The 13,138-nt window shown below is 39.9% G+C and overlaps 1 protein-coding gene across 1 annotated transcript in view; it reads left to right on the top strand.

Moving 5' to 3' along the window:
- Positions 1–13,138, top strand: part of ANGPT1 (angiopoietin 1) — a 212,683-nt gene that overhangs the window by 140,271 nt on the left and 59,274 nt on the right. The window contains exon 6 of the mRNA XM_050941004.1: positions 2,804–2,905. Coding sequence (XP_050796961.1) covers positions 2,804–2,905 — 102 coding nt within the window. The remainder of the gene's footprint in view (positions 1–2,803; positions 2,906–13,138) is intronic.

The following is a 13,138-nucleotide window of genomic DNA, read 5'->3' as shown; positions in this document are numbered from 1 at the left end:
GTTTTGGTTGATAGATGGCTCTCATGGGTCAGTAAGTGGTAATTATATAGGAAACAAAGGGTAGGAATAAATGGGCAGTTTTCAGAATGGAGAGAGGTAAATAGTTGTGTCCCACAGGAGTATGTACTGGGACCAGTCCTATTCAACATATTCATAAATGATCTGGGATAAACAAAAAGGTGGCAAAATTGTTAGATACTACCGGTACTCAAGATAGTTAAGTCCAAAGCAGATTGGGTAGAGTTACAAAAGGATCTCACAAAACTGGGTGACTGAGCTACAAAATGGCAGATGAAATTCAAAGTAATGCAACATAGTCATAATGCAACATAATCACAACTGTACATATAAAATGATGGGTTCTAAATTAGCTGTTACCACTCAAGAAAGAGAACTTGGAGTCATTGCTGAAAACATCTCTGAAAACAGCCACTCAATGTGCAGCAGCAGTCCAAAAAAGGTAACAGAATTTTAGGAATCATTAAGAAAAGGATAGATAAGATTTATATAGAGGCAAGATAAGGATAGATAAGATTTATATAGAGGCAATATGATATTTTCTGAAATATCATATTTCCTCTATATAAATATTATTATCATATTGCCTCTATATATAAATCTATGGTACACCCACATCTCGAATACTGTGTGCAGCTGTGGTCACCCTATCTCAAAAAAAAATGGAAATTGGAAAAAGTACAGAAATGGGAAACAAAATGATTAAGGGTAAGGAACAGATTAATAAGACTGGGAGTTTTCAGGATGGAAAAGAGACAACTAAGGAAGAATATGACAGAGAACCATAAAATCAAAACTGGTGTAGAGAAAGTAAATAAGGAAGTATTATTTGCTCCTTGACATAACACCAAATGGAAATTAATAGGCAATAGGTTGAAAACAAACAAAAGGAAGTACTTCTTCACACAACACACAGTCAACCTGTGGAACTCTTTGCCAGAGAATGTTGTGAAGGCCAAGACTATAACAAGGTTCAAAAAAGAACTAGATAAAATCATGGAGGATAGGTCCATCAGGGCAGGGATGATATCCCTAGCCTTGTTGCCAGAAGCTGGGAATGGACGACAGGGGATGGATCACTTGATGATTGCCTGTTCTGTTCATTCCCTCTGAAGCACCTGGCATTGGCTACTGTCGGAAGACAGGATACTGGGCTAGATGGACCATTGGTCTGACCCAGTATGGCTGTTCTTATGTTCTTATTCTTCATTAACACGTTTAAGGACAGCAGTACATCATCACCTTTTTAAAAAAAAAATCTGCGTTTGTCTCCAAAAGGCTGTTTTAACGCTAAAAAATTGTTTAATCCCTAAATCCAAAATGAGTGTAATTAAACCAATGTGTGTTATGAATTAGTAGTTCTTTCATCCATGCATCTAAGCAAAGGCAAATACTTAGTGCATTTGGAATCCCCTTCATCTGAATCTACAGAAAAATAATTATTCTCATCTTAAGAAGTCCACCACCTACAAATGCATAAAAATAGTTATTCAAATATCACTTCTTTTTTGTTCAGGATTAAACCTCAAAACATGTTAAAAGGTGTTTAATGGCTGAATGCCTTGACCTTGTCTGGGACAGGAGCCAGTTCAAGGCTGTTGATGGCTAGAACTATGTGAAGCTAATATTGATAATCAACTTGATACTCCTGTTAGTGTGGCGGGTGTTCATATCCACCACCATGGAAAGTGCCAGACCACGTAATGGTGGCTAATGCATAATTAGGTGCTGTAAATCCCTCTGTCACTATACAACCCCTCTTTTTAATTTGCTACACCACTCAAAGAACATGAAAACTTGTTTTATAAGGCTTTCTATTACAGGAAAATCATATATTATGTGTCTTTTTCCATATTGATCAGAATTCTTCAACTCTCTATGTAAATGCACACCTTATTTCATAGGCAAATGTAGCTTTATTAAAGAGCACAGAAATGAAAACCTGGAACAATCACAGTGCCAATAGGGAAAACGTATCTGATCATGCAAATAATGTGGAAATTGCTTCAAGTAATAGTGTTAAAATGATGGAACAGAAAAGTAGAAATAATAATAATGACAGTTTTAACCTTTCCTTGCAGTATCCCAAGAAAAATGGAAGGATGCGTAACAGGATGCATTCTTTGTAAAAGTTGTGTCATTTATAAGCACTACTGTTTATACATAAAACACAAAATATCCATTGTGAATATTATGTGCATTGTCTTGTTATATTTAAGGATATAGTTTGTAAGAGATAATATTCAAAAGTTAATTTGTCAGCAAAAGTCTAAGGGCCACATTGCTGTCTATATGTAAATAGGGAACTTAATGAGAGCTTTATTGTGAAATCATGGTAGGATGCTGTCCTACAATTTCAGTACTGGTCACACACTCTCCAGGGATAGTCCCACATGGCCCCATCCTTAGTCTCTCCACCTTTGTAAATTGCTTGTCATCTTAGATTGCAAATTCTTTGGGGCAATGACTATGTCACTATCTGTGTTGAGACACTGCCCGGTATATTGTGGCTACAACCAGGATTTAAATAAGATATAAAAGCACCTATAAATAATGTATCATCTATTCTATATGTTGGCTTCACTGTATCTCATTTTCCTGCAAGTATTTATGATAATTTCTTCCTATCCTGTGTAACACTGTGCTACACTAGGTAATACTTGATAAACTGAAAAAGTACTAATGTTGGAAGACTATTAAGGAAAGATGTCTTTTTCTTTTTTTTTTTTTTTTTTTGAGTGGATATAAATTTGAAACCAGTATCATCATTTTCATTATTATCTAGGTCTTTTGTAATATGGAGATCACAGGAGGAGGATGGACAGTAATACAACACCGAGAAGACGGGAGTCTGGATTTTCAAAAAAGCTGGAAAGAATACAAAATGGTAAGGGTGAAGAATTTACAGCAAAGTTAGAAAAGTAATCTCTTGAACCATTAGATTTTAAGCTCTGTGTGCCCTAACACTCAATTAACATTACAGTATAACCCTGGCAGCATTAAGTAATCAGGCATATTGACTGGGTAAATGTAACCTCAGGAAGGATGCAGAGAGAAAATTTCTAGACACATTAAATGACTTCTTGGAGCAACTTGTCCTGGAGCCCACCAGAGGAGAGGCAATTCTTCGTTTAGTCCTAAGTGGAGCACAGGATCTGGTCCAAGAGGTGAGCTGAACCTCTTGGTAATAGCAACCACATTGTAATTAAATTTAACATCCTTGTAGGGGGGAAATGCCAAAGAAACCTACCAAATAGTATTTAACTTCAAAAAGGGGAACTATACTAAAATGAGGAAGATCATTAAATGGAAATTAAAAGGAACAGTCACAAGGCTGAAATGCCTGAAAACTGCATAGAGACTATTTAGAAACACCATAATAGAGGCTCAAACTAAATGTATACCCGAATTTTTAAACAACAACAACAAAAAAACAGTAAGAGGATAAAAAAATGCTACAGTGGCTAAACCACAGAGTAAAAGAGGCAATTAAAGGCAAAAAGGCACCCTTTAAAAATTGGAAGTCAAATCCTAGTGAAGAAAATAGAAAGGAGCATAAAGAATCAAGTGTAAAAGTATAATAAGGCAGGCCAAGAAAAAAAAGAGCAACACAAGACACAAAAACTAAAAGCAAAAAATTAAGTACATGAGAAGCAGGATTATTTAAAAAAACAGTCAGTGGGGCCACTGGATGATCAAGGTACTGACAGAGCACTCAAGGGAGACAGGACCATTGTGAACATAAGAACGGCCCTACTGGGTCAGATCAAAGCTCCATCTAGCCCCATATCCTGTCTTTTGACAGTGGCCAATCCCAGGAGCCCCAGAGGGAATGAACAGATCAGGTAATCATCAATGTTCCATCCCATCACCCATTCCCAGCTTCTCTCAAAGAGAGGCTAGGGACAACATCCCGGCCAATAGCCATTGATAGACTTATCCTCCATGAATTTATCTAGTTCTTTTTTGAACCCTGTTATAGTCTTGGCCTTCACAACATCCTCTGGCAAGGAGTTCCACAGGTTGACTGTGCATTCTGTGAAAAAAAAACTTCCTTTTTGTTTTTTTTAAACCTGCTACCTATTAACTTCATGTTGCCACTTTTTCCCAGATCATTTGTGAATATGTCGAATAGGATTGGCCCAGGTACAGACACCACTATTTACCTCTCTCCAGTCTGAAAACTGCCCATTTATTCCTACCCTATGTTTCCTATCTTTTAACCAGTTACCAATCCATGACAGGACCTTCCCTCTTATCCCATGACCGCTTATGTTGCTTAAGAGCCTTTGGTGAGGGACCTTGTGAAGACTCTAAATGCATTCTTTGCATTAATCTTCATTCATATCTTCAAAGCATATGGACAAGGGTGACCTAATCAATATAGTGTATTGGACTTGGAGAAAGCCTTTGAGAATGTCCCCTCCAAAAGCTCATAAGAAAATTAAGCAGCCGTGGACTAAGAGAAGGTCCTTTCATGGATCAGTAACTGGTTAAAAGATAGGACACAAACAGTAGGAATAATTGGTCAGTTGTTTTCCAGAAGCAGGGAATGGGCGAAAGGGGATGGATGACTTGGTAACTACCTGTTCTGTTCATTCCCTCTGAGACACCTGGCATTAGTCACTGTCAGAAGACAGGATACTGGGCTAGATGGAGCTTTGATCTGACCCAGTATGGCCATTCTTATGTTCAGTTTTCAGAGGTAAATAGCAGTGTCCTCCAGGATCTGTACTAGAATCTGTGCTGCTTAACATCTTCATAAATGACCTGGAGAAGGGGCGAACAGTGGGGTGACGAAATTGTAGACAATACAAAATTATTCAAGTTAGCTAAGCCCAAAACCGGCAGCAAAGAGTTAGAAAGGGATGTCACTGAATTGAGTGACTAGGCAACAAAATGGCGCCCCAAATTCAATGTTGATAAGTGCAAAGTAATGCACATTGGAAAAAATAATCCCAGCTATACATACAAAGTGATGAAATGTAAATTAGCTGTTACCACTCAAGAAAAAAGATCTTAGAGTCATTGTGAATATTTCTCTGAAAACGTCCACTCAATGTGTAGCAGCAGTCAAAACAAGCAAATAGAATGTTAGGAAAGGCATAGATAATAAAACAGAAAATATCATGATACCACTATATAAATCCATGATGGTTCTTTGGTTGATTGCACATGTCCATTCCACTTCAGGTGTATGTGTATTCCAATGCATGGTTGTCAGAGAGTTTTTCCCTTAGCAGTACCATTCAAGGAAACACAAGCACTACTGGTACCTTAAGCACAGCATGCAGGCATAATGGGCAAAGCCACCCCCTAGCCCTCTGAGTTCCTTCCTTTCCTTGCTTCTGCAAGTCTTTAGTCAAACCTGTAAGTAGTGCCCATTGTATACTGTAGTTTTAGTAGTTAGTTAACTAGTTGAATAGTGTACAAATATTTGCTGTTGTTTGTGTGGGTCTGGCATGCAGTCAGGGTACCGGTACTGGAGATGTGCCACACTCTCTGGATTTCAGGCTCTGCCACTTCTGTTGTAAGGCGATGCCTGATTGTGACCCTCACCGCCACTGCCCTAAGTGTTTGGAAGAAGCTCACATAAGCATGCAGTTCTGGTCACCCCATCTCAGAAAAGATATATTGCAATTTGAAAAGGTTCAGAAAAGGGCAACAAAAATGATTAGGGGTATGAAACAGCTTCCATATGAGGAGAGATTAAAAAGACTGGGACTGTTCAGCTTAGAAAAGAGACAACTGTGGGGGGGATATGATAGAGGTCATGCAGTTACAAATGGTGTGGAAAAACTGAACAGGGAAGTGTTATTTACTCCTTCACATAACATAAGAACCGGGGTCACCCAATGAAATTAATAGGCTGCAGATTTAAAACAAACAAAAGGAAGTATGTCTTCACACAATGCAGTGTCAAACTCTGGAACTCATTGCCATGGGATGTTGCGAAGGCCAAAAAATTGGGTTAAAAAAAGAATTAGATGAGGACAGGTCCTATTAGCCACAATGGTCAGTGACACAACCCCATGCTGTGGGTGCCCTAAACCTTCAACTGCTAGAAGTTGAGACTGGACAACAGAGGATGGGTCATTCAAAATTGCCTGGTTATGTTAATTCCTTCTGAAGCATCTGGAATTGGCCACTGTCAGAAGGCAAGATGCTGGGCTAGATGAACCATTGGTCTGATCCAGTATGGTTATTTTAATAGGAACTTGGCTGGCCTGCCATCTACAAAAACCTTCTTTCCACCTCCTTCCAGTTCAAATATCACACCCTAAGAACATAAGAACGGCCGTACCGGGTCAGACCTAAGGTCCATCTAGCCCAGTATCTGTCTACTGACAGTGGCCAATGCCAGGTGCCCCAGAGGGAGTGAAGCTAACAGGCAATGATCAAGTGATCTCTCTCTCCTACCATCCATATCCATCCTTTGATGAACAGAGGTTAGGGACACCATTCTTTACCCTTCCTGGCTAATAGCCATTTATGGACTTAGCCACCATGAATGTATCCAGTTCCCTTTTAAACATTGTTATAGTCCCAGCATTCACAACCTCCTCAGGTAAGGAGTTCCACAAGCTGACTATGCACTGTGTGAAGAAGAACTTCCTTTTATTTGTTTAAACCTGCTACCTATTAATTTCATTTGGTGATCCCTAGTTCTTGTATTATGGGAATAAGTAAATAACTTTTCCTCATCCACTTTCTCCACATCACTCATGATTTTATATACCTCTATCATATCCCCCCTTAGTCTCCTCTTTTCCAAGCTGAAGAGGCCTAGCATCTTTAATCTTTCCTCATATGGGACCCTCTCCAAACCCCTAATCATTTTAGTTGCCCTTTTCTGAACCTTTTCTAGTGCTAGAATATCTTTTTTGAGGTGAGGAGACCACGTCTGTACACAGTATTCGAGATGTGGGCGTACCATGGATTTATATAAGGGCAATAATATATTCTCAGTCTTATTCTCTATGCCCTTTTTAAAGATTCCTAATATCCTGTTTGCTTTTTTGATCACCTCTGCGCACTGCGTGGACATCTTCAAAGAACTATCCACGATGACGCCAAGATCTTTTTCCTGACTCGTTGTAGCTAACTTAGCCCCCATCATATTGTATGTATAGTTGGGGTTATTTTTTCCAATGTGCATTACTTTACATTTATCCACATTAAATTTCATTTGCCATTTTGTTGCCCAGTCACTTAGTTTTGTGAGATCATTTTGAAGTTCTTCACAATCTGCTTTGGTCTTAACTATCTTGAGTAGTTTAGTATCATCTGCAAACTTTGCCACCTCACTGTTTACCCCTTTCTCCAGATCATTTATGAATAAATTGAATAGGACTGGTCCTAGGACTGACCCTTGGGGAACCGTCAGCCCTTTGCCAGAGCCCTATCAAACAAATGTGTTTTGTAGCATGCCTGGAAGGTCACCCACTTCTGCCTATTTCAGACCCGCGGGCAGAGCAAATTCCAGAGTCCTTGAGCCCTCATGGAGAAGACACACCAGCAGCCCTCTCTTTTTTATGAGGGTGATCTACTGCAGGGGCGGCTCCAGGCCCCAGCGCACCAAGCGCGTGCTTGGGGCGGCATGCCGCGGGGAGCACTCTGCTGGTTGTCCGGAGGGCAGCAAGCGGCTCCGGTGGACCTCCCGCAGGCGTGCCTGCGGAGGGTCTGCTGTTTCCGCAGCTCCGGTGGAGCATCTGCAGACACACCTGCGGGAGGTCCACTGGAGCCGCAGGACCAGCGGACCCTCTGCAGGGACGCCTGTGGGAGGTCCACTGGAGCTGCGGGACCGGCGAGCGGCAGAGTGCCCCCCGGGGCATTCCGCCGTGCTTGGGGCAGCGAAATGGCTAGAGCTGGCCCTGATCTAGTGTGAGTGCCCGTATTGACCACAAATGTGCCAGTTTGGCCACGAGAGAGGCAGTCCCTCAGGCAGGTTAGTCAGAGGCTAGTCATAGCCAGCAGCTTAAGTTCCATCTGGAAACCAATGAACAGCCAGTGTGGAACACTGATGTCTTAGGCTATATGGGAGTCCAGGAAGCTTTGTCTAAACTAGGAGTAACTGTTATTATGGAATCACAGGCTGATGCTGTTGATATCAATGGGAGTTGCACTCAGCACTTTGCCTGATCAGATCCTTAGTTCTGATAGGAGTCTGAATTTAGCAAGCCTAATATACTTTGTGTGGGGGACACAGACACACACATACCTAGAGGATAGCTGGAGACTGAACTTTACAGCCCTCTGTTAACTTTACCATTTTATGAAAATCAGGGATTTTTCCATTCATTTTGGTTTGAGTTACTATATTTTCTCTCTTTCCCCAAAAAAGGAGCTACAGGAAGTAGCAGGTACATCCAAAAGAAGCAAATTGTTGACAAAATTTTATGCACGTGTGCCCAAATACAATCCCCAGATCTGGGTATATCGACTGGTGCCACAGTCACAAGGAGGGCACATCTCCCCCACCCAACAGCCCTCCTTGCCCTTGTGTCCCTTATAAATATACACTGCAGTATTCTCAAGCAATAGTCAAAAATGCTGCATTTTACAGTTGTGTTATTTACAATTCTGGGCCACTTTGCTGTGTCCTCACCGTTTCCACTCTGAGCTGTGTGTGTCTGGAGGCTTAGCCCATTGGTCTATGTGCTGAGACCGCTGGGATCATTTTCCTAGTAATTTATGAGAGAACTTAAGTGTCCTTTGTGGAAGATTTGTGGGAAGGACATTGAAAGGCTAGCAGCACGTGAGTGATTTAGCCTGCATCCTCCCTGCAAAGTGAGGGGTTTGGGGTTGAGATTGGAGTCTAGGGGAAGGGAGAGGAGAGACTGGGAAAAGGGGAGGTTCTTGCTGAGATGAATGAGACGTGAGGCAAAACAGTCTTAGTTCTGTACATGAAGAAAATGAGGCAGGGTTTTTACAAACTATGTTAAAATCAAGAAGATGATGGCAGTGAGCTAAGCATAAACGAGGAGAAAAACAGTATGCTGCAATTTTATAAATAGTATATTAATGTGTGTGCTCAAATTTCTCATGCTGGAGGCATTATAAATCATTTATGTGTTGGAAAATTTATTTATGTTCAGCAAATGCGGCATAAGACACAGAAGTGATCCACTTCTTTCAAGTATTTACTAAATAATGTGGGTTTTAGGAAATGAGTTTTAGTTTCTGGAATGGGGATCAGATATTCTCTGAAACTAGCCTTTTATGGAAATCAACCCCTCCTTGATAAAGAATTGTATGACACCACTTTACTAAATAAACATTTGTCTTTTTAACTGAAGTGATTATTCAGATACTTGTCACATTCAGTGGGTGTAATAGAAAGAGAAAGCATGTTCTCATTTCTCGTCCTGAGGAGAGAATCCAGTAGGATTTGTAGTGCCCAGTGATAATAGGTATGGTATGAAAGTAGGTGGATGAGAGCTATGGGATATGTATTTATATGATGCTTTGTATGGTGACTGTTATCTTAGTTATCACCAGAGTATGAACTGGGACCTCTGGAATTAAAGCATGACTTTTTATAGCTTGAGCTAAAGGATGGATTCAAAGCCTATTTGACTTCACTGGGCTTTGGATCAGGCCCAAATCCCCCTTGCTGGCAGATATCACAGATTCATATCTTTTGAATCAAGTGCCAAGGAAGATTTCTGCCACACTGGAAGCAATACATTTGTTTCCTTAATTTATAGTGTATTTTTGCTACTGAATGGAAAGTTACGTATATTCTTTTGTTTGAACTCAGTCATGCTTTAATTATGCTTTAAAATCCTATCTAGCACTGTCCTCCCTGCACAAATTTTACTGCATAACATCTGTTTCAGGAATTGTGTTGATATGTGGCTATATATTCATGTGTCTACTCTGCCTACAATATTTCAATATGACACTATTAACGTATGTTAACAACACCCATGTGGTGGTCTTTTCAAATCAGAAAGAACAGGAAAAGTTCATTTATACAAAAAAGCTGTTAGCTGTTGGATAAAGCAAACTATTAAGTATTCCTTACATGTTATGCTTCTAATAAATTTTGTTTAATGACATAATGATTCATACATCACCTTAATGTAGCTCCCGCTCCTCACTGGAGCACTGCAGATATTATTGGATTACTTTTTGGTTAGTTAAAGAAACAGGCTAAACAACAGATCATAATGTTATTTTACAACTAAACTGTTTTCTGACAACAAAGCAGAAAGCCCAGTTTGCCTTTTTTTCCACTCTACCCACACACTTACCAAGAGTCCATACAGAGCTCTTCCTTCTACAGAAATCCAGTAGTATCTAGGAAGGGGTATGAACAGAGTAGCCTTCTGTAGGAACCTCAGCACCTTACAATGGAAGTAAGCTCTCTGTCCATTCCAGTTAAGCAGTATGGAAGGTAGCATTTAATGCAGGCCTGGGAAAGGGTCTATAGATGTCACATAGGGATCTCAGAGGGTTAGCAGCTAATATTCCATCGCATAGGCAGAAGCAGCAGTTGTTGAAGATCTGTACTTCAAATCTGGATTCTGTCCTTATGACCCCAGCATAAATTCTGTTTGCCTAGGCTTTGTATGGGAAGTGGGGAATTTAAGTTTTGATTAATCCATTTAAAATAAAAAGCTGTTGCTTCCTAGCAAACGCTGCACCACGTGACCAAGTGTGGGCCCCCACTGTTCAAACCACCGTGCTTACATCGCGGTATTCAGTTCTGCATTTGGAGCTGAAACTGACTTTCCAGCCTCATTTTAGTCATTCTAGAAGGTAAATTACACTTTTTAACTCTGAACATCCAAAAAAAATCACCATATTACTTTAACAAACTGTTTTATTAAAATATCTGATCTTTGGTGTTGTGAAGGACATTAAAGATACAACTACAGACCAGAACATAATTTTCAATAAGAAGAACATTGTGTATAACCCAGTGTGTTGGAATTGGAAAAGTCTACTGACCTTATCCTAAAATAAATTTTCACAAACATTCAAAGTCCATTCTGTATTCTCGGCTAAGGCACACGGAGCTGATTATTCTTTATGGCTTCTGGGAAGACATCCCTGCTGTAAAACACTGAATTATTAGATGTTTTCTTCAGTGAGTTGTCTGACAGGAGATGAACCCACAGGATATACTGACTGTGTCTGGTTTCAATTTTTGTTTTGTCTATAAAAAGTCAAAGCTTCCTATGAACATTATCAGGCAAAATAAATAAAGCAAGAGAGATAATTGTTTAATGAACTTGGAGTAACATGATTCAAGTAGAATACCCTTACAGATTTTGCCAAAGCTAATAAAACTCTTTTGCACCATACTTATTATTTTTGAATAAACGTCAACTTTGTGAATTCTGAAGGTCACTTCTAAAAGTAGTCTTGAATTCAATTTCTTTGTACTGCTGACTGCTTTTGTTATTTTGACTCTATTAATCACAGTGCAGTCAGAGGTGAAGCAAGACCGACCTTGGGTGGTATTTCATAACTGGTGTAAATATTATAAAATATTATAATATTGTCTCTGATTCCTAGTAAAAATGTTGTATGGATCAGTGCTGCAGTGAATTATTAATTATTATTATTGCTTTTTACAAAGCAGTTGTGCAGTATATTAGAATCAACAGTATTTGCTCTGATATAGGACAGGCGTCACAAACTTTTTTTTACTCAAATGTATGCAGTGGTGTGCAAATAATTACAGGGAGTATTGGATCATGTCATTTCTACGCTATAGAGACAAACAAACTCATGTTACTAACACATGTATAAGAGCTATCTAATGAAAACCAAAAATGTCTCAAGAAGTATCACCTGCTTACCCCTCAATAGAGAGAATATTCATTAACTTGGCACTCACTCATGAGCCCTTTTCTTTCACTGAACTTGGAGTAACTTTTCCTAAAATACAATCTTTTCTCACATGTAAAGCTTCCATATGTGACATTTCAGCACTAGAAATACAGATTCACTGATGCTGAAATAAACAACAGTGTGGGACAGGTGAAAGTGGGCATTGCTGAATAAGGTCATTTCTAACCTGTATCTGTGACTTAAAGATCTCTGTGTTAATTTGTATAGATAAGAAATCTTTACACTTTGATCAATTAGATGGGTTATCAGCACATAAAATGATAAAGAGCAAGTCAAATACTATTGTTACTATATATTTCACAGCAACTTGCAGTGTTGCCAACTCACATGATTTTTGGAGTGTTTCCACATTCCCTGGAGTTATTTCATTAGGTGAGACAGCTTTCATCTAAAAAAATAAGTAATAATTTCTCATGATTGCAGAGAATAACTTGAAAACGTGACCTGAGTGCACTCTGAAAACTCAAAACTTAGTAGGCAAATAAAAAGAATCTGACATTTTACTATTTAGATAAAGTCTTGCGATTTTTAGGTCAATCTCACAGTTTTGGAGGCCTGACTCGTGGTTTTTAAATGCTTGGACTTGGCAATATCACATTTTTGCTCCAAGCACCAAAGCCCAAGGTTTTCAAGTGTGCCATGCAAGACTCCTAAACCCACATCTTGATCAATATGCATGTCATGCTTCCAAAGGAAATCTTTGTCTTCTATTTGCTTCCCTAGCTGCATAATGCTTTGCTGTACAAAAGAAATGCAAAACAGCGGACAATTTAATTCCCAAGAAAACCCCATCCATCACACCCAGTATTTATTATGATGGTTTAATTAGTTAGGATTTATGGACTTAATAGATTTAAATTACCAAGAGAAATGTCTTGTATGAAGTGAACATATCTTATTCAGCATGGCTTCAAGAAGACCAGGGGTGGCTCTAGGCATTTTGCCTCCCCAAGCATGGCAGGCAGGCTGCTTCGGCGGCTTGCCTGCGGGAGGTCTCCAGTCCCGCGAATTCAGCGGCAGCCTGCGGGAGGTCCACCAAAGCCGCAGGACCAGCAGACACTCCACAGGCATGCCGCCAAAGGCAACCTGCCTGTCGCCCTCGCGGCGACCGGCAGAGCGCCCCCTGCGGCTTGCCGCCCCAAGCACGCGCTTGGTGTGCTGGTGCCTGGAGCTGCCCCTGAAGAAGACCTTCTTTAATAGATCAAAAATATTAGGCAGGTCAGGCTCAGTAACACAACTGATAATTTAAATG

Source organism: Gopherus flavomarginatus, chromosome 2, assembly GCF_025201925.1.
Source record: "Gopherus flavomarginatus isolate rGopFla2 chromosome 2, rGopFla2.mat.asm, whole genome shotgun sequence".
Taxonomy (NCBI): domain Eukaryota; kingdom Metazoa; phylum Chordata; order Testudines; family Testudinidae; genus Gopherus; species Gopherus flavomarginatus.
The sequence above is the reverse complement of the archived record's forward strand: the minus strand, read 5'-3'. Positions and strand labels throughout refer to the sequence as shown.